The 23,370-nt window shown below is 45.4% G+C and overlaps 1 protein-coding gene across 6 annotated transcripts in view; it reads right to left on the bottom strand.

Moving 5' to 3' along the window:
* Positions 1 to 23,370, bottom strand: part of FGFR3 (fibroblast growth factor receptor 3) — a 55,221-nt gene that overhangs the window by 7,136 nt on the left and 24,715 nt on the right. The window contains exons 3-12 of one of the 6 annotated variants that reach the window (XM_048303991.1): positions 22,346 to 22,399; positions 16,206 to 16,375; positions 11,609 to 11,732; positions 10,986 to 11,176; positions 7,560 to 7,710; positions 3,524 to 3,717; positions 2,507 to 2,652; positions 2,298 to 2,419; positions 987 to 1,097; positions 638 to 828 (exon numbers count right to left, since the gene is read on the bottom strand). In XM_048303991.1, coding sequence (XP_048159948.1) covers positions 638 to 828; positions 987 to 1,097; positions 2,298 to 2,419; positions 2,507 to 2,652; positions 3,524 to 3,717; positions 7,560 to 7,710; positions 10,986 to 11,176; positions 11,609 to 11,732; positions 16,206 to 16,375; positions 22,346 to 22,399 — 1,454 coding nt within the window. Of the gene's footprint in view, positions 1 to 637; positions 829 to 986; positions 1,098 to 2,297; positions 2,420 to 2,506; positions 2,656 to 3,523; positions 3,718 to 6,325; positions 6,471 to 7,559; positions 7,711 to 10,985; positions 11,177 to 11,608; positions 11,733 to 16,205; positions 16,376 to 22,345; positions 22,400 to 23,370 lie in introns of all 6 variants that reach the window. The other 5 variants (XM_048303992.1, XM_048303993.1, XM_048303995.1 and 2 more) reach the window with 5 other exon arrangements.

Here is a 23,370-nt window from a genome sequence, read left to right as displayed (position 1 = left end):
TTATGAGCTGCTGTTTCATTGACTCCCAGGCTCATAAAGCTGTGGGCACTGCTCAGCTCCTGGCTCTCTGTGTCACCATCCCACCGTGCCTGCTCGGTGGGAAGCACCTCTTAGCAACACCTAATCGGCGCCCTCGGAGCCAACACGGCCACGCACGCGCCTTTTCTCTCCAAACAGGATGTACGGATGAGAAAGCCAACTCCCCTCTTCTGTGGGAGCTCACTGGGACGTGCAGCTGCTTTTCTGCGCTGCTTCCCCCAGGAAGAGGAGTGCAAGAGAATGTTTGAGGGGAAAAAAATCCTTAAATTAAGGTATCCCCAAAACATCCAAAATACAGAAGACCCACAGAATGGCCTGGGTTGCTTGTGCTTTTATAGGCATTTTGGGGGTGCTAATGGTCCTGCAGGTAACAGCTGTACAGCTGCATGGTTCAGGAATGCAGCCAGCATATGGGGACTTTGCATATGGATGAAACCTCCAGTAAAAAACCCCAAGATATTTCATACAGTAAAATGTGGCCTCTAAAGGGAGAAGGCTGCAATGTTTTGCCTGGGGTTGTCCCACACACAGAGCATTCCCTGCCTTTGAACATGTGGCTTTGACCAAGGCTTCTACCAAATGAGGTTTCTCAACTCACTTTCTGAGATGCCAAGTACTCCATGCCCCGTGCCACCTGGTAGGCACAGGAAACCAGATCCTTAAACGTCAGCTGCTCCTCAGGCAGCTTGCAGGTGTCAAAGGAATAGTCCATGCCAGGTGGGCGACGTGCCCTGAGGTATTCCCGCAAGTTCCCCTTTGACGCATATTCCACCAACACATAGAGTGGTCCTGCAAGGAAGAGCACATCAGCATCCAGCGGAGGTAGAGCTGACCACCGAAATCTCATCTGGGCCATTCTGGGCAGCCAGTCAGTAACTACAAAGAAGGGACAGCCAAATCTGAGCCTCCCATGACCCTGTGAGCACCGGGGCTGCTCTGCTACGTACCGTCCTGCGTGCAGGCACCAAGGAGGTTAATAATGTTTTTATGCTTCCCAATCATTTTCATCATTTCCATCTCAGAGACCAGGTCGGAAAGGTCCTTGTCTGTGGCATCATCTGGAGAAAGTAAAAGAGGAAAGTAAAAAAAAGTCAGGAAGAAAGTAAGTGTTTAGGGATATAGTTTCAACTGCTGTGCAGCCATGTGGGGCTTTTGATGGGGAAACAATACTCAGAATATGGCTGTATTTGGCTTTATTCTACTTCAGGAAGAAGAATAAAAATAAAAACAAAACCTACTACTATGGCAACAAAAAAAGATGAACAAATAAGTGGAGGTAAATGTTCATATGGAAATCAATAATGCCTTTCATCTTCTGTTTCGTCTTCACAAGTACTAAAGAAAAAAATTCACATTTTGGTACCTGGTACCTGCTTTTCTGATAGTTTCTGTCCCTCATCTCTAGGGCCCAAGAGTTAATGATGGTGGAAGGTCAGGGCTGGGAGGGAACGTATTTTTTGGATGGAAAGTTGCAATTTCTCTGCAAAAATAGAAAAACCTATCTACAAAAGTAGAAAAATTGGGGAAAACCTGCCCAAAGGCACATTTTGGTTTGGAAAGATGGAAATGTTACAACTTCTAAAACCAGCTTCAGAAAGGACTAAAGGAAATGTAAATTAAACAAACCTGTTTCTGATAAGAAATATTACTTTTTTTTTTACAATGTCCCCCCATGTAACCTCAAGCCCAGGCTGCTCACTGCCCTGCTTGCTCCAGCCGAACTCTTCAGCTGTCTGAGGTTACTGTGTCTGGCAGGATGGGAAATGGAGACTTATCTAGAGGTGCCCAGTGACTCCCCCATTTCTGGTCTCCCTTTAACCTCTCAGATGTCCGGGATCAAGTTTCTTCAAAGAAAAAGTTCCTCAAGAAGGAGTTTGTCAGCTGAAATTCTGCAAACTCCATCTGAGGTTGCTGCATAAGCTTTTGGTAGAACAGGCAGTGCTGGTTAGGAGAGGAGTAAAGAGTGGGCTGATTCACGGAGCTGGCTTGAAGTGAAGGGGGTTCCCCTTCTTGTCAGGGATGCTATTACCCCTTGGCAGAGAACTGGGTTAATTCCCAGTCCCTCTTCCCGATGGGATTTGCACTTTTGCCTGCTCTCCAAGGACAGCCCTCACCCCCAGGCAGTGTGGGTAAAGGGGAGGAGAGGCAGTTCCTGCTTTCTTCTGTTGTATCTAGTTTGTATAAAAGACTTAAAAGAGAAGCAAAGAGAGGAAATCTCAGCACAATATGCTATTCTGTCCTCTGTGGACTCCCCATACCTTTTAACATCTTGACAGCAACTGTGATGGCCTTGTTTGGCTTGTCCTTATCAATCCCAATGGCTTCTGCCATCACCACTTGGCCAAAACACCCCTCGCCAAGCGGCTTCCCCAAGGTCAGGCTGGAGGGAGGAACAAACAGGTATGTTAGGGGCTCCTGGTGTGGGACACTCCCAGCAGGCACAGAGATTCCCAACCCTTTGACTGACCGAGAACGTGTCAATTCCCACTTGGGATCTGGAGGCAGCTCCAGCTCAGAAACGTTGGCCAGCATTGGCCCATCGCTGGAGGAGAGGCGTGTGATCCGGACCAGGGGCGTGTTGGAATTCATGGAAGAGTTGGACTCCAGCGACACCTGCTTGGGTAGAGCAAATGAAGTGTTATTGCCAACTGTATCTCCAGGGCAGGCAGCGCCAGAGATGGATCACTGAGGAGGTTTGAGCTCTCTTTGCCCATGGACAGATTTCTGGGAATTTCTAACTGGGAAATGCCCCCCCCCCCTTGCAGGAATCCACTTGTTTAGGCACTTGTGGTCAGGTGTTTAGCAGATGGAAAGGAAGGACAGGTCAGCCAGTGCCCTCCAGCATCAGGAGGTATAATCCACTGAGTTGTTCTGTTGCATCTCCACAGCCCATACAGGCTAAGAAGTGACTTCTCCCACCCTGGCACTGTCAATGCCCACTGTGAGCTTGCAGTCAAAGCTTGAAATCTGTACCCCTCACTATGGGGTTTCACATGGCCTTTTGCTCCTGCCTCTCTGCAATTTCAGGCAGAAGAACATCTCTAACTGCACAGAGGACCTTCTGTCACCTCCATGACCTCCACGAGAACTTTGGGCTCACCAGTGACATCTGTGAAAGCAGGAATGAGCACAACTAGTGCTCTTTCTCCCCAAATCCCCACTCCTCCAGGGAGCCTGGACTGGACTTCCCCTGCCAGATGTGCTTTCTGTGGCACCCACAGCTGCACTGCCAGAACCTCTTGGGCAAGGGCCAACAGCAAGGGGGGCTGCTCACGAACCAGAGTCAGCTGCCACCTCTGCCAAAGCCCCACTCACATAGAAATAAATAAACTTCTAGGCTGCAGCCAAATTATGTCCCTCTTGGGCAATGTTTTTCTGGTGGAGCTTCTCACCTAGAGAGAGAATTTCAAAGAGAAGGAGGAGGAAAAAAATAAAACAAAAGAGGGATACCATAGGGGGGAATAGGAATCTTGTATCTACTTTCTGTTACCTGTCTCTTGAGTGGGAATTTGGAGACTTTCTGTACAGTGGGGGTGTTCATGGCTTTTTTGTTTGGCATTTTCATCCTCCAGACAATCACCAAGACCAGCACCAGGAGAAGGAGGAAAAAGCCAGTGCCATAACTGAGAATGCCAGTGTACACTGAGCCCGAATCATCCATCTCCATGAGCTCCTCGGCTGCAGGGTGACAAGAGATGGCAGTCAGGACACGGCGGGAAGCTGCCCACACACAGCTACACACATACAGCACAGAGAATTTGGGGAGGACCTGTTCAGCTACGCCAATTTTCTCAGTGACTTCAGTGAGGGGACTCTCCCAGGCCAGTGGTTTTCCACCTGCAGCTGTAGCTAAAACATTAGCTCAGTTTGCACTTTTTGGGGTAATTTTACTGCCCCCTTTTCATGCAACCCTTGGATTTTTAAGAGCCTTCAGCCCACAGATTGAAAACCACTGCTCCAGGCTGAAGGCATCTTCACACGTCTGTGCTGTCCCTCTGACCCAGATCTTGCTTTCTGCACGGCTGGATGCCTTGGATGTGCAGGACTGGGGTCTACTGCACTTTGCTGATTCAGATTCTCCAGCAAAGATTTCCACCAGACCAGTGCCTGCCCTGAGGGACCAAGGGGCTTGAATAGAACCCAGCAGTAAGGCATCACACAGGGAAAGAGCCTCAAGAGAAAAATCTACTTTATTATTTAATGAAAACTTAGTTCTGCTGGGAAGAGGCTGGAAGGCATGGCCCAGAGAGGTAAGAGAGCCAGGAGAGTGACAGCATGAGCCCATCAGCAGTGGCTGCCTGCTGGCAAGACTTTTTAGAGACCAGCGAAGGTCAGCTGTGTTTTCCCCCTTGTTCCTTTAAGGACAGGCATGTAGACCAGAGGAAGGAGCCATGATGGGACTGATTTTCTGTCCCCCAAAGGTGTGCTGGCACAAGAGGAACAGTCAGCAGTGGGAAGCTTTATAATGAAGTTCTGCTGGTGTGGTCAGCTCACTAATGGATCATGTCCATCACTGAGCAGTCCCTTCAGCAAGCAGCAGGAGCCTTTCCCTGGCAGCAGCAGGCTCTGTGTCAGGTCTTTGGTGGCTGTGCCCAGAAGGACATGGAGAATGGGCTGTCAGTGGCATCGGGGGCTGCTCCAGCCTTGTGCCAGCTGTGGAAGGCCTGATCCTACCAAACGGCCATCTCCTCCCATGAGACAGGGGTACCAGATCTCTTGGGATCAGGCACTGTGGTCGGTGCTGCAGCTCTGCTGCCTTGCCCTCTGCTCCCCGTCTCTCCCCCCGTAGCGTGGACGAGGTTCAAGCTGAGGTTCCCCAAGCGTCCTGTATCCTGCACCCTCTCTGTGGAGGCCTGCTGCTGCACAGATGGCTGTCCTTCACTGCATCTGACTTCAAAATAAAGTCCTACTTTCTGATTTTTGGTTGGTTTTCTCCTGCTTATTTTTTGCTTTAGGAAGACATGTGAATTCATAAATTATAAAAAGCAGAGTATGAGTCAGACGAGACAATACCGTGATACTCTGAAAATAACAGAGACATTAGTCTTCTAACCAAAGGAAATGTTTTCTCATCTAGTGAATGTCAGAAGCAGAAACAGGATCAGATCAGCTATTACAGAGCTGGCAAATAAACAGGAAAGATCAGCAGATCCCACTGGCAGCAGGGTTGGGCATGGAGGAGACCTTCTTAAGCCCCAATAAGTGATTACATCCAAATCACCTGCACAGATAAAAGTCGAGATTAGAAATGCCAAAGTTTCCGGTTCCTAAACACATCCTGAGATGGATGTGTTGTGAGATGGACCCAAATGTGGTCTATGACTGGGTGAATCAAAGTGGGCTCTTTAGGATTTTGGGTGCCTTTTCAGTAAGGGTGTATTGAATATACTCAAGGTTTGCTTCTGCACTGTCTGCAAGGCACAGCACAGACGAGATTCAATATGAATATTGCTGGTACTTCCCTGGACCATGGTCAAGCCTGCCCTGGAGCCAGAGGCTGATTCAGCAGGTGAAGGTGCAGCACAGCCTCATTCCCCCTTTTTGCAGAGCAGATCTCTCTGTTGCACATTCTGTGCTGGCTTCATTGTCAAAAAGAGCTTTGCACATGAAAGGACCACAAAATTGAGGTCACTCTGGCCTCGGGTTTCAAGCCCACTGCAGCTTTCATCGATCCCAGCTGGAGCAGGCAGCATGCAATGCCCCTGGGAGCCAGGACTCCTGTGCTCTGCCTACAGACGACTCTCCTTGACCTTCTGTTTGAGATCGCTATCTTGGCCTGCTCATCCGTGAAGTGGAAATAATGCTACAGGCAGGGAAGGGTGTACTCACACCAGACACTTATGCATCTAATTTTAGGTTAAGATATGAGGCCAGAGAGAAAGGATCCTTCATAAGATGATCTACAGTTCATGTCCAATTTTGGTGCCCTGGATCATCTGATGGGGTGGTTTTCTTCTTCCACTGCCAGTGTAAGAAGACAAAGCTCCTTATTTTGGTGCTTAACAGTCCTAACAAAGAGGCTGTGAGTACCTCTCTGTTATTAGATTTTTTAAAAGATTCTGTGTATTTTACATCATTACTGCAATCATTTAAATTTTGAGATGCAATGCAAAAAGAGTCAGCTGCAAGTATGCAACAGGGGTCTGCAGCAAATCCCAGAGAAGAAGCCTGCCTGGAAAACACCCCTGCTCCAAGCAAGGGGCGGTGTGCGGGAACTTGGCATTTCTAAAGCAAAACATCGAGGCATCCTGGAGAGGGAAGGAGAGGCCAGCACAGAAGGAAATACCTGGTAGCACCGTCAGCCAAGCAGAGTGATGTGAGAACCCAATAGAATTCCCTGCGAGACAAGTATATTCCCCAGCATCCTCAAAAGTAACATTTCGCAAGTACAGAATCTCTAGCTCCTTATCCGTTGTGTTAACACCTGCCGTCTACGGGGAAAAAAAACACACACATATAGAAAGAGGGAAAACAGAGAATAAGCCACATTCCCAGCAAGTGTGAGGACACCACAGGCAAATTTCAAAAGCAGATTATGGTGGTTCTTTTTTTTATTTTCCAATGGCCCATCTTCCACATTTATTTATTCATTCCCCTCTGCAACCTGTAGTCAAAAGCAAAAAAAAAGTTCCCTTCACCAGGTTCTTACTCTGTCCCACTAAAGAAGCATGCAAGCAAAAGCATCCAAATGAAAAATTGCCCCCACAATATGACTGACTTTGGGTTAGTGAGGTGAGTACAGGGGTGGGGAAAGACAGGTGGGAAATGAGGAAAGACAGAAAGAAAGGGGAAAGGAGGGGAGATGTAGTGGGGAAGGACTCAAGTGCTGATCAGAGGAATATACAAACATTATGGTTCATGAGTTCATTGAAAAACATAGAACTCTAGAATTTTTTAGAATTTCTTCAGTGGATATCTCAAAGCCATATATTGATTACACAGACCTTGACACTGCAGTAGAAATCTGGCTGATAACCAGTGCCTGTAAGGAACTTTCCTGAAGTGGCACTGAACAACACAGCAGTCAAATGCTGTAGGCTGGAGTCAAACCCCAGAGCCCAGGAGCTTCTCCTCTCCAGTTAACATGTTTGCTTGGATGAGCCAATGTTAATATTTATTTCGCCATTACTTCTCCAAGGGACAGAACTGATTAAATCAGTTTTATAGGTGAAAAACTCAAAAAAGTTTGGTTTTCCAGTGCTTTGAACGTCACAGGTCATTAACACACAATTCTGTTATCAGCACTCAATTGTAAGGAAGGGAAAGGAATAAAAGTATGAAAAGTTGATAGCAAAATTTGACAGTCATTTTATTGTGGGAATTTTTCCATGGCAATTGCTGTATAGGCATTACAGTCTTGTTAAAAAAAAAAAATTAGCAAGAAAATAAGATAAAGCCATTCAGCATCAGTTGACAGGGTATAATACAAAATGAATAGTAATTTTAATCACTAGATTCTTAAAAATGTTATAGCTCATTCTTGCAGTTGCCAGGGCCTTGGGACAGAGTCTGTGGTTTACCTGGTTTTGGTTTGCGAATGTGGAGCCAAAATGGCTTTTCGGCTATGCCTACGAAATTGTTGGCTCTACACAGATATTCTCCTTCATCTTGTTCTGTCACATTGAACAGATTTAGGTTAGCATCGGCTTCAGCGTTTTTACTGATCCAAGACTGCAGGAATAGACAGAAACCTGAACTTCAGTAAACCAAACAATAGCTCCATCGCACCTACATCAGCTAGGATTGACTGTGCATGGCTGTGGTGACATCCCCAGCTCACCCTGTGGTGAGACACCTCCTAACCCAGGGCCTGAGGGCTGAAGAGAAGTTGCCTTTGGCCCCCAAACCATGTGCAGGTGAGCTCCCTTCCCTTCACACATGCGATTTCTTTTTTAAAACAGACCAGTTTGCCCCTTCTCCATCTGACAGCAGTCAAAGGCTCTATAGTTTCTCAATAACTCTGCAGACAGGAGCACCAGAGAAAGGGCTTAAGCAGAGATTTGTGTTTGCAACCCGGCTCAGCAAATAATGTTTCAATTATCAGATTCCAAAATAGAATTTGGAAACAAAATATAAGCAGCGGCAGTCTGAAACTCGTTGCTGACTTTGCCTTTCAGAAATTAGCTGTAATTTTTTCCACTGCTTATAGGAGCCTCTTCTTTACTAAATAAAGTGGTGTATATAAATCAAACAAACTTCAGACTTTTAAGCACGGCGTTTATTTCTCTTCTTCTGTGCTGCCACAACAGCACATCAGCTTTTTCCCTAAACACTAAACAGTTGCTTTTATTTTGGCTGAAAATGCATAATTGTTTTAAGTGGCCTCAGAAGAAGCTTCAGTTCTGGAAATGAAAATAAAGCAATTCTCTTTTCTGTTTCAGCCTTACACTCTCCAGCCCAGTCTTGATGCCTTCCATTTCCAAGCCTGATCCTGCCAATGTGACTTGAAGCTCATTAAAATCCTCGGGGCAGCCAGCTCTGATAGTTTATTAGGAACTGAACCCAGAGCAGGCACCAGAGAGGAGCCCCAGTGCCCATGTCTGATGACAAACACTACCAGTTTTGACCTGATCTCATCCCTAAGGCTTACGTGCAAGTCTGTCTGCCCTGACTAGTGGGGAAACGTGCCTGCCTGCTGTTGCTGCCTTGTTTATAATTAAACCGGGCATGTTTCAATGCAGAATGTACAATTTAGCCTTTGACAAAGCTTGGGCACAGTGTTGCCAGCCCCCTTCTGTAACTGGAATGCATTTAGCGCTCTTCTGCAAAGAAAAAGGGGTTTTCTTTGATCACAAATTAGCCCAGGCTTTCAGGAACTGATGCAGGTGATGGCTTGGTTTTGTCAGGCTGTTTAAAAAATGGTTTGAAAGTACAGCATTCAACTTATCCATCTGGACTTAGGTGGGGTTTGACACCTCCTTCACCCCTTTAGATGTAGGGGGGGAGAATTTCATGTGCTGGGCACCTCTCTGTCTCCCTTGCTGCGATGGAGACTGGGATATCTCCCATACTTAAACTGCCCCATAGCAGCTCCTACACGCCACAAAAACTCCTGAAAGCAGGAAGGAAGGGCAGGCTGATAAAAAAAAGCCTTATCTCCCTGCAGGCAGCACAGCATGGGGCAGGAGAGAGCCTGTTCCAAAGGGAGGGCTGTTAACAGCACCCTGCTCCAGCCAGGATGCTGGGGCAAGGCAGCAGCACTGCATGGCTTGAGGGAAACAAGTCCATAAAGCCAATGGACTGGCGCTGAGATGACAGCAAGATCATTTTATCAGATCTTTATTTATAAAAAACAAGCACATCACATTTAAAAAAAAAAAAAAAAATCCCTGTAAAGCTGGGCCTGACACAGCTCTGTGGAGGCCCAGTACTGGCGCACAAAAGATGCATCCCAAAATGGAAATGCTCCGTGCCCCAGCGCTGATGCCGGCATTAATACAATTCAAAGCATTCCTGATCAACCAGAAGTAGTAAATAGACGTGTGCTGGTCCTATTCAGCAAAAAACATAAAACCAAACAAAACTCGTGCTTTCAAATGCCTGCCTGTGCTCCCCTTCGAGGAATGCGAAGCCTTTGCCGTCCACAGAAGAGAACGTATTTGGCAATTCTAATTACCTACCCACCCCGGTGCCGCTCCAACTTAATTTTAAATCACTATTTATATGGACTATTTATATGTTCTTTGCCGTGGCAAAATGGGGGCTTGTGCTTGTGACACAAGGCACTGTTCGCAGCGGCTCTGCAAACTTCCAAGAGGTAGCACTTTATCCCACGGGGACCACACATGGAGCTCGGAGACTATACGAGATAGCATGTGACACAACCAGCTATTCAGAGCTTGGTACTGGGCTGTGAAACCAGGGGGAAATTCAAATATGCATAATTCAAACACATTTGGAGAGGTGGCGAGAAATAAAGTTTTCTCAACTTGCAAGAAGCACATGTTGCCAGTCCTGAAGAACTGTCTCCAACCATTTCTTCCAACCAATCTGTTATTTCAATCTGCGTAATTATTTTCAGGGTCTCTGGCTTTTATTATAATGTATCTGGCTGCGTTAGAGTTTTGTAACTGTACTGTCTGATAAGTGGTTGGTTTTTTTTTTAAACTTCATACAAGGAGAAGAAGGGTGTGTACAGCAGGATGTGCACAGGGAATGTCCACACACAGGACAGCCTCAGCTTGAAGCTGCAGATACAAATTCTGCTTTCAGCACTAACTGCAGAGCCAGAAAAACTCCATTTGGCCCTATATATTTTAATAAACATCATCACATGATGTCTTTAACTTTTTTTTTTTTTTTTAAGGATTTTAGAAATCCAATGTGCTCTTCACTCCCTATTCCCTACTCTTATATTTATACTGGTTGAGGGGAACCAAACCCTTTAGCTTTGTTCTGGCTGTAATCCAGAAGTTCCCTTTCAAGAAAGCATTTTAGTGAAGTTAAATCTTACTATGTACCTTTTGCTCAATTAAAAAAAAGTCTTTCCTGAGCATTGATAATAGCAATGTTCACAAATTTAGTGTCTGGAACAAGATTATGTTGGCTCTCAGGTGCTGGTAGTTGAGCATTATTTGGTACGTGCATGCTACACTGCGCTTACTTGGAAAAGGAAGAATGTGTTTTAGTTGGGAGACTTTTATTTTAATAAACCCTGAAAATACCTCTATTGAAGCTGTAAAAAAAAAAAAAACGGCATTTTTACAATTTTAGGTCAAACGCAATCTGACAGCTCTTTCATTATGCTGCATTTCTTAAAATTGCCTCAGCTCTTACAACTTCGCTTATCTGTGCCACCACAGTAGTAGTGTTATCTCTGGCAAACAGAAGAGTTTGGAACATCAGTTTTAGGACATTTTTGCCATATCCCCTCCAAAAAGCAGAGTATTCCACTGGGCAGGCTTACAGAAGGACTGCCCTGAGGGTGAGAAGGAGCATGTACCAACCTTCAGCACTGTGACATACGGGGTCCCATCGGGTCCATATTTGCTGCCATTGACTTCCACGTGTTTCAGCCACTGGATGTGAGGCTGGGCATCGCTGTAGACCTTGCAGTGAAACTCCACATTGCTCCCTACCACCACGGTCTGGTTGGCAGGGAGCCCTGCTTGCAGGATTGGCCGGTGGGGTGACCTTTCTGAAAAACAGAAAAGAGGAAAAATCCTAGTTTACTTGCCTTTTTTTTTCCCCAGGACATATTCTCCTCTGAAACCTTCATATTCTGGCTTTTTAGGGCAAAATGTACAAAGCAGGTTTGTCCCCCACGGGTCTCCTGATCACTGCTCTACACAGTGCTTCTCAAGCCAGACAGGGAAGAACCACCTGGGAAGGGAGGAGGCATATCAGCCCTGCCATTCCTTCTCTGGCCCCTCTGCAGACCCACTAAGTAATTTACTGATCACAGATGTGAGCCTGAATCGTTGGCCAAAAAGAAGCTTGTTGTTGGTTTTAGAAGACACATGATCCAACACTTTGGGAAAGAAACCAAGCTCCTGCTTCCCATATCCTATCATGCAGCTATTCAACATCGCCACAGACCAGCTGTTGAGGGAAAACAGCGAAATCTCACCTAATACATCAAGCTGGTACGTGTGCCTAATGTTGCCATATTTGTTCTCCACGACACAGGTGTAATTCCCTCGATCTGATGGCACAACACTCTCCATCACCAGGCTCCACTGCTGGTGTCGCAACTAGAAGAAGAAATCAAACCTGTGGTCAAGAAATCAAGCTCGTGGTCGAGCACCATCATCACCAGACCCTTCAGACCAAATGAACAATCAGTGAGCTTCCACACACTTGGACCCCAGAGCAGGCCTGAACATCACAAGGAACTGTTACAAGGGTCATCAAAGTCTTAATGAGAAAAGGCATTAAGACCAATGCAAAAATGATGCAACACAATGTAACACACTGAGATTTTAGCAGGGACTTCTCGATGTTTCCACAATAATCACAATAACGAAGACAGCTGACAACTGAATGTGGCACCTCTCACTAGAGTAACGACTTCAAAAGGCATCACACAAGATAATTCTGATCTGTATTTTAAAATGTGTGCGCCATAGGGGCAGCAGGTTATGGCATGTGTCTGAACAGAAACAGCTTTCTCCAGCTGAGTTAGTCCCCTAAATTCCCTCTAAAAAACACGTCCAGCCTCAAATGTGGTCCCTAGGATACTTGGTCAGCCCTTCTATTTTGGCACCAAGTTTTATACTAGTTGGTTTTCTGGATGTGGCTGATGTCCAGAGCTGATGGTGGTTCAGTAGCAGAAGGGGAAGCACAGCCCATGTCTCCACCCTGACCTGTTGCCCTGTGATCTCAGCTAGAACGTTTGTTTCTAGTGATCATAAAGGAAATAACGGATATGGAAAGCAAATCTTGAATAAATACAGAAAGCAACCAACAGTAACAAAGATGACTTCAGGGTGCATAGCATATAAAAGCTCTCCAAATCTCTGGATATTAATTTGATGCCTTCTGCTGCCCAACGCAGAACATTGAACTTTATTAAACATTTTGAAGGTGACCCCAAGGACACAGAAGCAGAAGATTAACAACAATGCTGCACTATACAATGTCAAGGCCTGATAGAAAAAACAAGGGTATAATTGCTCCTGGAGATTTCTTGCTGCAGCAGGTGAACTCAAATATGAAGTCATTTAACCTCTTTTGCTACACATAAATTGCATCCACATGCTTTCCGTAAAAGGGCCAAGTTGCAATCAAAGCCAGAACTTTGCAAAAAGAAGGTTTAAAACCATAGGACTAGACAGCTTAGTTGCAAGATAAGCAAGCAAAAGTAATTTTAACCATTTGTAGACCTCTGCAGCCCTGAAAACAGCAGTGCTGAGCACCCCATTTTTCAGAGACAGTCGAATATGGCATTTCCTTTCATTTTAGAGTGTGGGTAACAGGAGGCTGTGACCAAACATTTTGTACAGACATCTTGGCTGTGGCAGATGTCTGGTCAGCTCTGACTGCACCTCTGCCCACACCTCTGTCCACCAAGGACAGCACAAATGGAGGAGCTCAATGAAGGAGCAGAATCAACATCTCACCTTTTGTAAAGCAACATCCCCCTTGCTGCATCTCTGTAACTGTGTGGCAATTACAGAGAGCCTGGACCCCGGGCCCAGAGCTGAACATACCAGACTGTCACGGAAGTTTCAATGCAAATTTGTGGCTGCTCAGTGGCTCATTTCCATACTGGCTTGTCTCATAGTTGTGTCTAAAGGCTTCTTCAAATCCACTTTTCAGCATTGCAAAACATTTGCATCTGGAACCCCTAGGAGCTCCTCCAAGGAAATAGGGCTCCAGACACATGGATGACTCCCTAGTCTGACGTACATTCTAAAACCAGGTCCAAAATAGGTGTTTTACTAAGGATGCACTTTCAAAGACACTTTTATGACACTTTCAAAGAACTTCTCTTCATCAGGTTTGTGATGGGAACTTTGAACAGGGAAGAACCTGGGGGCACAGACTCATGGGGCAGAACTCGTTTGGAAACTTTAGAAGAAGTTTTTAGTTTTGAAAACCTTTGGAAAAAAATAATAAAAAAGGATGCTCCCAAGTTACGATAATCACTGCACTCGATGAAACACTAGAAACATGAAGTGGCTTAGTGCAGGCATAAATCAAGTGGGTGAGATACTGGAAATCCCTCTGGTTTATTTGGTGTTGTCATTCTTGGCTCTTTGTAAAACAAACATTTGCAGACACACTTGGAACCTCGTGTTTGCCAGACTGGTATGCAAGTCGGTGCAATGGTCTTGGGAAGGGATAATCCTCCATCTCCCCTCCCCCTCAATCCTTCCTTCTAGGGTCATTTAACACACACAGGCTTACGATATTAGAGATTCCAACACGGATTTAACCATTAATGCTCTTTGGGAAATTTCATATGATAAGTCATATGAATTTCTTTTCTTTACCAGTTAAGGATGAACTGTAACAAAACCAGGTTAGCCTGCCCATCATGTTTTCAACACTCACCCTTCTCTCTTGCAGGCTTTACACCGTGCAGTCACATGGGTCTAAATGCCATGTGCAAGGGGCAGATGTGGAAGAGAGGTCAGCTTTCATTTGCTGACAACAGACTTCTCACAATCAACATTTAAACTCTTTCACACACTGAAAACAAATGAGAACATTCCCAGCTCAAGGATTTCTGGGTTAAGACCAGATCTCAAGATGAAATAAGCCAACCAAACTCTGCCAGATCTGGATCTTGCCCATTCTTTTCAAGCTGCCTAATCCTGTTATGAAGTTAAGTTGTAACAGGGAATTTAAATCTTAAATACATGAGATATCGAGCAGGTTTTCAATCTCCTTTTCTGGTTCAAATCTCAGCTGATATCTATCAGTATATTTATACTGGATGAAATTTACACTAGATTACTTACATCTAACTGTGGCTCATGACCAAAACCAAGCAAATAAAGGAAGCAAAATTACAGAGAAAGATGTCTTTATATCAAGAAGGGGACAAAGAACTATATCTAGACAGATAGAGAGCTGAAACCAATATTCCTGTAATTGTCCTGACATTGCCTTCAATAGCTCTTTTAAGCATTGACTTGTTGCTGGAAGGTGCCCCTAGAGAAACAAAGCACAGCGATGCCAAAGACTCACTACCATGTTTCAGAGGATGAAACGTGTCAATTTAAACTCAAAGATAGATTAAAACTACTGGAAGTGGGTAGGGGAATTGCTTTCAGCTTCAGATTTTTTTTTCTGCAGGCATAATTTATTGCAGCTGATGTGACACAGTTTAGTAAAAAGCTGTTGGAATGGCGCACGCAAGCCTGAAAAACACTTCATGATGATCCTTACAGCCTGCAATTAGTAAAAGATGCTTGTGCTTTGTGAATGTCATCTGCTGAAGAGCAGTTTACCCACAGGAGCTGCCTCCCCACTTCTTTTCCCTCCACAGCTTTACAGAAGATCCAAACCTGAGCGTGTTCTTAGCCTCATCCAGGCAGGAGCAGGGTCAGGACTGAGGAAGGAGCTTTAAAGGCTTCACTGAAGCAATCACAAAAGGCTCTTTCAGGAACAGGTCTGAGCTAACAGGAAAGAAACAGCCCAAAACTGTGGGGAGGGAGGACTTTTTTTGAATCCTTCTCTGGTTTCTGGAGCATGGCATGCTTTGCATGCCCAGTCCCCTTTCAAAATACTACGGATGTGGCAGGCATCAGCACACAGCTATTCTGAGTACTGATGAAGGTGCCTTCCTACAAGTCACCTTCTCTCCTTAGCAGCAGAGTCCAGGGATATGTCAGGGCTGGCAGAGTGCAGGCAAAAGTTGCTGCTCAGGAGTCCTTCCTGCTATAATGATTTTGTTATGATCAGCTGCACCAGTTTAACTGTCCCCAAATAAAAGCAGAAAAAAGAGTCTGACTGTGACCTCAAGGGGACAAAGTAAAAACAACAGCAGCAAAATCTGAGAAAAGCTGATTTTCCTTTTAAAATCCTGCCATAATTCATCAGATAAAGTAGCACAGAGACTTCTGGCTAATTAAATAATTTGACTGCAGTGGAGTTTTGTGTCCCTAAGCTCTATCTGTAAACACGAGACAGAGCATTTTCCAGAACACCTCATGGTAGAAAGGAAGCAGGGAGAAGAAAGCAGCCAAGGAGCAGATGCTATTACTCTGGCTACAAGGGAATCCAACACTTGACCAAAGGTCAGTGATTTATACCACAAGAATGTTAATGACTACCAGCATGATGATCCAGCTCTTTGGTGAGTTCCTTCCTATACCTTCAAAGGACACTGAATAGGTTTTCTTTGACAGCTGGGAGTAGCTATGGCTTGGTCCAACACATCTCAATGCACTGGGCTCATCTCCAGAAATTAGGACAGAAGTTTCTGCTCCTGCTTTTTCATCCCTGCTCACAATACAACCATAAACCCAGCCCTGTTTTTACCTACTCCCTGAAAGACCACGATAGACAAACTCAGAGGGAATTAGCCTGTGATCCCAAAGGACAGCAGTCCTTTTTAACACTTTGGTGCCAAGCCATTCCTCAGAGTGCAAGAACCATCTTCATTTCTACACAGTCAGGACAGGCCTCTTAGAACTACTGATGTTAACCACTGTGCAATACAATTTTCTAGTTGATAGAAATAACAAAAACTGAGATCCAAACCAAGACCTTACCTTAATGCCCCCAATCCTGTGCTCCCCTTTGAACTCCTTGCCGTTTTTCAGCCAGTAGATGGAAGGAGTTGGGTTTCCACCCGCCGGACATCGGAAGCGAACGGTGTTGGCGGCAGGAACTGCCAGCAGCTTCTTCTCCATCTTATCTGGCCGGGTCCAGAAGGGGACACCTGAGAAAGGAAAATCCAAGCTGAACAGGCCGCTTTCTGCCACAGAGGATATCAGCTGGTGAGCAGATGCATTTGAGGAGTCTTTGGCATGTGCAGATTGACAGTTAAATTGCTACCTGCTGCAGTTAAGATAAATGACACAGAAATGCTTTCCAGCTAAATGACTCTCATAGACATAGACAGGGTGTTTGCCTTTCGGTTTTGCGATGAAAGGTTCATGACCAGGTTCTTGTCTTGGTAATGCCAGTATAAATCCAAAGTGGCTGCTTTTAAATCAACAAGTAGAGTTATCCCAGATCAGGATGAGAATCTGGCCTCAGCGTGTAAAAAGACACAGACGCACCTTTGGGACATTAGTAGCCAAGAAGCATAAACAGCAGAAAGATGTTAGGACTGTAAAAGAATGTTGATGGGCCAGCAAGGGAGCAGAGAAAAAGTATGAGCTGAGTGCACTGGAAAATGTTCCTCCTCAGTGAGTATAAATGTAGTGTAGCCTCCTTAAGGGAAGGAAAGAAAAAAAACACGCCAGTGCCAAACTGGTTTATCATGTTTATGTTCTTTAAGTACGAGTGATTTTAGTTTTAAAGATTCATGTTACCTTTGAACAGGGATAAGTTTTAAAACACCAGTGTTAGCAAGAGATACTTTTTATAATCTGCCTCGAGTACAGCTACGTTCCTTGGCTAGGTTACAAACATTACATATTAACTCCAAATTAAGGCAGCAGCAGTGGCAAACTCATTATACTGGGAAGAAAGAAAAAGTTTTTAAAAAAAGCCTCCCTAGCTTTCATTTCTGCTTAAGGAAACACTGCAGAACTGCACATGCTGTGTTTCCCTTGCCACACCAGGGCCACATCCAGCCCCCCAGATCTGTGCTCCACAACAAGGACAAAGGGAGATGGGGGCAGTGTTTGGGCTGCAAAATAGCAAGAACGGAAAGGAGTCTAAATGGCATCTTCTCCAGCTGGGTAGGAAAAACTCACAGACATGGAGCACCAGTTGCAGAGATGTGTGCTTCTGGCCAAGACAAACTGAAGGCACTGGTCCTCCAATAACTGCCTTGGAGAACACGATGGCCACCGAAGCTGTCGGGAAAGCATTGCTGCTGGCCTCTCCTGCAGTGGCAACAATGCTCAGAAACACCACCCAGCATTACAGCCCCATCTCAGGGCTACTCTGAAGCCCCTGTAATGCCCTTCCCCTTAATGACAAGGGTGTACAAAGTTTTCCCTCTTGCTGTGTCCCTGTGAGATGCATGGGAGCTGCTCCATTTCTCCTGCACTCCTCGGTGTACTTAGCCCTGATGCATTTGGCTCCACGATACCCATCCCACTGCAATTCCAGCTAAGTCAGTGATTGCCCCCATCTTAGTGTAAGTCTCCAGTGTCCCCCATGCAGGGTCCCTGCTGCATTCCAGCTCCAAGGATATTGCAGGAAAGGCCATACAGCTCAGCCAAGGCAATTCATGTACCCACTGGTTTTTAGCATCTGCCAACACTCTCCTCATGGTCCCCTCTCCTTGCAAAGTCCACGAGGAACTGGATGTCAGGAGCTCCATCTAGGAGGCCCCTCCATGTGCTCGAGATGGCTCTGCTGGGCACATCGCTCTCATGTCTCATCTGCTTTCCCACCTCTGCAGTGGGATGGCTGGATGTAGGGTGCCTCAGTAACGCCATCCCAGCGAGGGAAATCCAGTACTGACGGTTTGCATCTGCCCTCAGCCTGCCTTGCACAACAAGCTGTGATGCTTATCAGAGTCAGCCCCATGCATCAGAGGGATCTGTGCTCACCCATCCCGCGTACGCCTCATTTTTCAAACAACGAAACTGCTTAAGGCCCTTTTCTTGCCAGGATGGCACCAGATCCAGCAGGAGGTACAGCTGGCACAAACAACAGCAAAAAGAGGAATCCCCGCAATTCCCATGGTCCTGGAAAATCCCGGCTACAAACTTTGCTGTGAACACATAGGACACCCAGGAGGCCTGAAATATTACACGATGAAGTGAGCTAAAATGGGACATCATGCAGCCATCTACATCTACAGACATCATTCCAAATGGCAGAACTGCACAAAAGTGGGGAATATTAACGTGTTAATATTGGGAAAAAAAGTGGGGAATAATTAAAGTGTTAAAAAATGCCAGAAGAGTGGGTGCAACTGCTAAAGGAAGAACAAATCTTGATGGTAAAAGGATGTTATAGCATGAAGGAAGGGCAGAAACCAAGCCAAGGCTGGGCAAAAATCCCCAGGCAGCAGGGGGAGTGAATGCAGAGGACACTTGGGGTGGTGTTGAGAAGGCTGAAGATGAGAGAGCTCCAAAAACCATGCTGGGAGATGTCTGGTCCTTGGTTTCTGAAGCTTGGGCCATTTTCTGGCCAAATGCTTCCTTTTGGCAATGCACCCTGTTTTCTGGGACTTTACATGAGGTCAACAGGGCTACAGGGGAGAGGTATGAGAAAGGCCAGGCATGGATGGAAAAGTCCCCTTTTGCCACCACCACAGAGGGCGGCCAAATAACCTGCTGTTTGCTGTTTGATTAACATATCTGCCCACAATAAATACTATTTTATGGTGCTAATGACACTCATCTAGGCACTGAAGTGTAATTACATCACACGATCACCCAGTCAGGACCAGGTTCCTCCTTTTGCTTTTTGGGGCTCTTCCCTTTTCCACAACATCTGCATGTGCTGCAGGGTGACGTTCCATCACATTTTTTCACTCAAAAGATGAGTTTGAATCTCACAGGAGATCCATCAAGCCACTGGCTGCAAATGTTGTTACTGAAGCCAAGGAGGATTTTGCTATCGGACATCAGAGCAAGCAAGATGGAGCCCAGGAAAGTTTCCAGCTGGGGATATTCTCCATATGGAGCAAAGGCAGGATTCACTCCTGCCTCCTGTAATTAGACATGGCTTCTCCCCTGAGTGCTTTCCCTCATTTGGGTGCTCTTCTGTGAGATTCAGGGCTTGCCAGGGCTGGGCACCCCTGGATTACTGTGCCAAGACTCAAACAGGGTATTGCTCTCAAGTCAAACTGGAACTGGAAGAAAGCATCTACACATTGAAAACAGTGCCTTTGTTCTCACTTGCAGGAGCAGTGAACAAAACATCCCTGCTTTTGCTTTGCTCTGCCCTCCAACTCCTTTCATTACCACTTTTTAAGGGGCCTAAAATGTTGCTAACTCTTCTTTTCAAGCAAAGCTTGCAAAGCTCCAGAGAGTTTTGGGAGCGGGAAAAGAGGAAGCATGAAAGAGAAGAAAAATTTCTAGACTCGCTCTCTCTAAATTAATTACCAGCAACGATTCTGCATGTGCAGGTGTGAAGAAAAAAAAGGGACCCGCAAACATTATCACTGGCCCTTTCCCATCATCAAACACTAAGCCTGACGGTCCGCTTCATTCGTCAAAGACACCGGCCACCCATCCAACTGGAATGACCAATTAAAAAAAATCTGAGAGCAATACTTGGAATAATTAATACAGCCAAGCGCTCATTTAGCAATTAGGAGCTGCCACCAAATTCTGTGGCAGGCAGAATCAACCCTAATTGTGTAATTTCCCCAGCTGACGCCTCCGAGGACACAGCCAGATTTAATTGGAGATTATGGGGGCTCTTTGAAGGTGCTGGGGCTGCGCAGCGGGGGCCCCAAACAAACAGATACAAGAGGGGTAGGGAGCACTGGGGCAGAAGCGCAGTGTGTGAAAAGGGAGTTTTGTTTTTGTTTCAGGGCCAGGAAAAACAGCTGTAGAGAACAGAGGTATTAGAAAGCCTCTTTCTGCAAAGGCGGATCACAGTTTGTGACAAGGCTGCAACAAACGGGCTGATTTGAAGCTGCTGAAGTTCCTCCTTATTCTTTTCTGCTGCCCATCCCTAAGGGATGCCCCATTTCTGTACTGCCCTTCAGGGGGGAAGCTTAAGGAAGAGTGAGCAGAGCCGGGCACTCCACACGGTATTTCCAACCCTTAAAATTAACAAGATTGGTTTCAAACTCATGATGCTATTGGAATCAGCTTTCCAAACTCTCCACTATATGAGGATGAGAAACTCTGTTGAGTAACACAATTAAGCCGGAAAAGTAACTTATCATCACAAGGGGCCAGGACACAAGGATCTTGTTCAGTGATGTGAAGTATGGCAACACTCAGTGAGCCAGACCAGGATGGATTGCCTCCCCCTAAATATGAAACACTATCAGTTATACTGACTAGATACCTTTAAGGTCCCTTCCAATGGTCCCTAACCATCCTATGATTCCATGGTATTTTTCTTTTGCATGAAAGTGTTTATTGCCGTTCCTCCTCTAAATACTGACCACAGCAATGTCTGATGCCCAAGCAGGAGCTCACACCCCCCATTAGTAGGGCACATTTTTGACACAGGAGATAGAGGACCTGGGTCTTTGGGCTGTCCACAGAACATAGCACTGTGTCTGCCTGCCTGGGATGGTCCTTCAGCCCCTGTTCCCAGTGGGATGTCCTGACAGTGGTGCTACCAGGGTTAACAACACAGCTCCCCAGGCTCAGAAGACCTCTGAGGGTTAAGTGGAGGACCTGACATCAAAGAAAGCAACATAATGCAGATCCATGCCACGAAATGCCATGAGGTTTCACTGCACTGACACATTAAGCTAATCAACCATTTTTAAAGCAGAAGAGAATCCAACTTTTTATAACGAGACCTTTAAGCAAAGCCAGCCATTACCTTCAGGTCTAAAAACAGAGACAGCCTCAAAGACAAGAAGACTCAGGAAACAGGCTATAAATACATGTGGCGAAACATGTGTTTTCCTTTTCAGTGAAGAAAAACGTCTTTCTGTACCATAAGCCAGCTGATGTTTTGTGATACCTGTTGCTAAGAGATTGAGTTGTCTATAAACCACATAAAAAAATGTACAGAATGATTAGTTGTGCTCATCAGAAGCTGCTCTGCAGCAGGAAAAAATCCTGACCAAAGCAGACCTTTCTTCAGACCATTCTTCAGCAGGCACCAGGAGCCCTGAGCACCTCTGCAAAGGTGCCTGTCACCTGACAGAATTTGGCCCCTAATTAGAAGCTATCAGAAAACCACTAATTGCTGCTGATGGGTCTCCTGGCACCGTAATTCACCATTACTGTCCACACACTGCACACACAGTGGTATGAACTTAATATAGCAGGAGACCTGTTTGAAAGAGTCCTGCATGTTCAATGCTATGGCCAGGAGAGATTTTCCAGTCCTGCTGAACTCCTGCCAAAGTACATAGCTGATTAAGAGTTCAAATGCAAGACATTTATTTATTAAAAACACATACACACGGGCACCTCACTTTGCAGAAGTATAAAGAGCAGAATAAAACACAACACTTACACCTCTGAAGCCTGATTAATGCTATTGCACTTAATGAAAGCAGCACTGGGATTGAAAGAGATTCACTGTAAAAGCATCAAGGGGCTCTGTCCCAGGACTCTCTTCCTCACAGGAGTGAAAGAAAAAGCCAGTAAAGCCAAAGAGGTTGCTCCCACTCATGGCATCAGTAAATCTGGCCCTTGGCTAGAGTAAATTTTATACTCTGACTCCTGTCAAGATGCAGTTAAGGACCAGAATCAGAATAGTTAAAGGTAACGCAGTCAAGGTTTGAAATAAAACTGGTGTAACATCAGTGTAGCAAAAAAAAAAAAATATAGTAAGTGGGTTTGTCTGGATTTGCACACAAGGAGAACTTATGACTACCCATCAATTCAGATTCTCAGCATCAAGTCTTCAAAATACAGTACTGCTGCTGTAGGATTCCAGAGCAGCAATATCACTCTGGCAGCTGTTTCTAAATTTTTAGGTAAATTTCATCATGGTTACATCCTGAGGTCACTGATTTCAACCCAATGAAAGAGTTGCTGTGCGACTACGTGAACACCCAGATGAGCTGCACTGCTTGGGAGCCACAGCTTCTTCAAAGAAAAGGCCTCTGTATCCCAGAAAAACAAATTACCTGTATCTTCTGACTCATCATCGTCATCTTCATCATCACCCGATGAAGGGGAATCTGGAAAGAGACAGAGAAAGAAGTGAGGCAGAAAGACGATGGTATGTGGGGACACCATGCTGGATGAGGCTGTTGGTGTCATGGGCTCCAGCAAGGGAGAACATCCAAGTGATGGTTCACCCTTCCTTGCAGCTCCACCAGCCCACCCCTCTGATGCTGCTGGGCCAGGCAAAACTAGACAGGTGCATTCTGAACTGGAAGAGTGGTGTCATGAGTTTGCCCGTGCTCTGAAAACGGGGTCCCATGTCAAATGCTTCTCGCTGTGTGAAATGCTCTCTTCCTCATAAATACAAAAGAAATTCCAAACAAGAAAGTTTCTTTTGCAGAACAAGCTCTCTGACTGCTTTTTTTCCCCCCTCTAGCATTCACTCTGAAGACCTTTTATTTTACCATGTCTCAAAACTACTGGTCAGCATCTCTAATTCACTTTCCCTGCATTTTTCTTTTAACTCAATATGCCCCTGCCACATCTCCTTTCATTAACTCCTTGTTCAACCATGAAGACCAAAACTTTTGAACTTTCTGCAATCAAACCTCTCTCTCCATCAACATTTTGATGACTACTCCATGAACCAGTTCCCTTTGGTTATACTCCTCCCACAGAGGCACTTCAAGGCTGTAACTCAATACAGGTAAACAGGTGGGAATTTTCCATCTGTATCTTTCCAAAACATCCTGAACTGTTTCTTTTAATGTAGTCTAACATTTCACCTTCTCCAAGCTGTCCACAATGAAGGCTCAGTCCCTCTTCCCCCCACCTACTACTGTAGTGGTGTACTGTACTGATGACTACTGTAAATGTAAATGCCATTATCAGACAGCAGCTTAGTGTTTGATTTAGTTTACACAGTTTAGTTTAGTACAGTTCAGCGTCTGAAAGAGTTAGCATCACTGATGTTATATAATCTCCACGAATTTCTCTTTTAAAGAAAGGCAAAATGCTATCAACCCAGCAGCCTTTATGCTCTGAG

Source organism: Corvus hawaiiensis, chromosome 5 (assembly GCF_020740725.1).
Source record: "Corvus hawaiiensis isolate bCorHaw1 chromosome 5, bCorHaw1.pri.cur, whole genome shotgun sequence".
NCBI classification, from domain to species: domain Eukaryota; kingdom Metazoa; phylum Chordata; class Aves; order Passeriformes; family Corvidae; genus Corvus; species Corvus hawaiiensis.
Note: the sequence above shows the minus strand (reverse complement) of the source record. Positions and strands in the feature narration are given on the sequence as shown.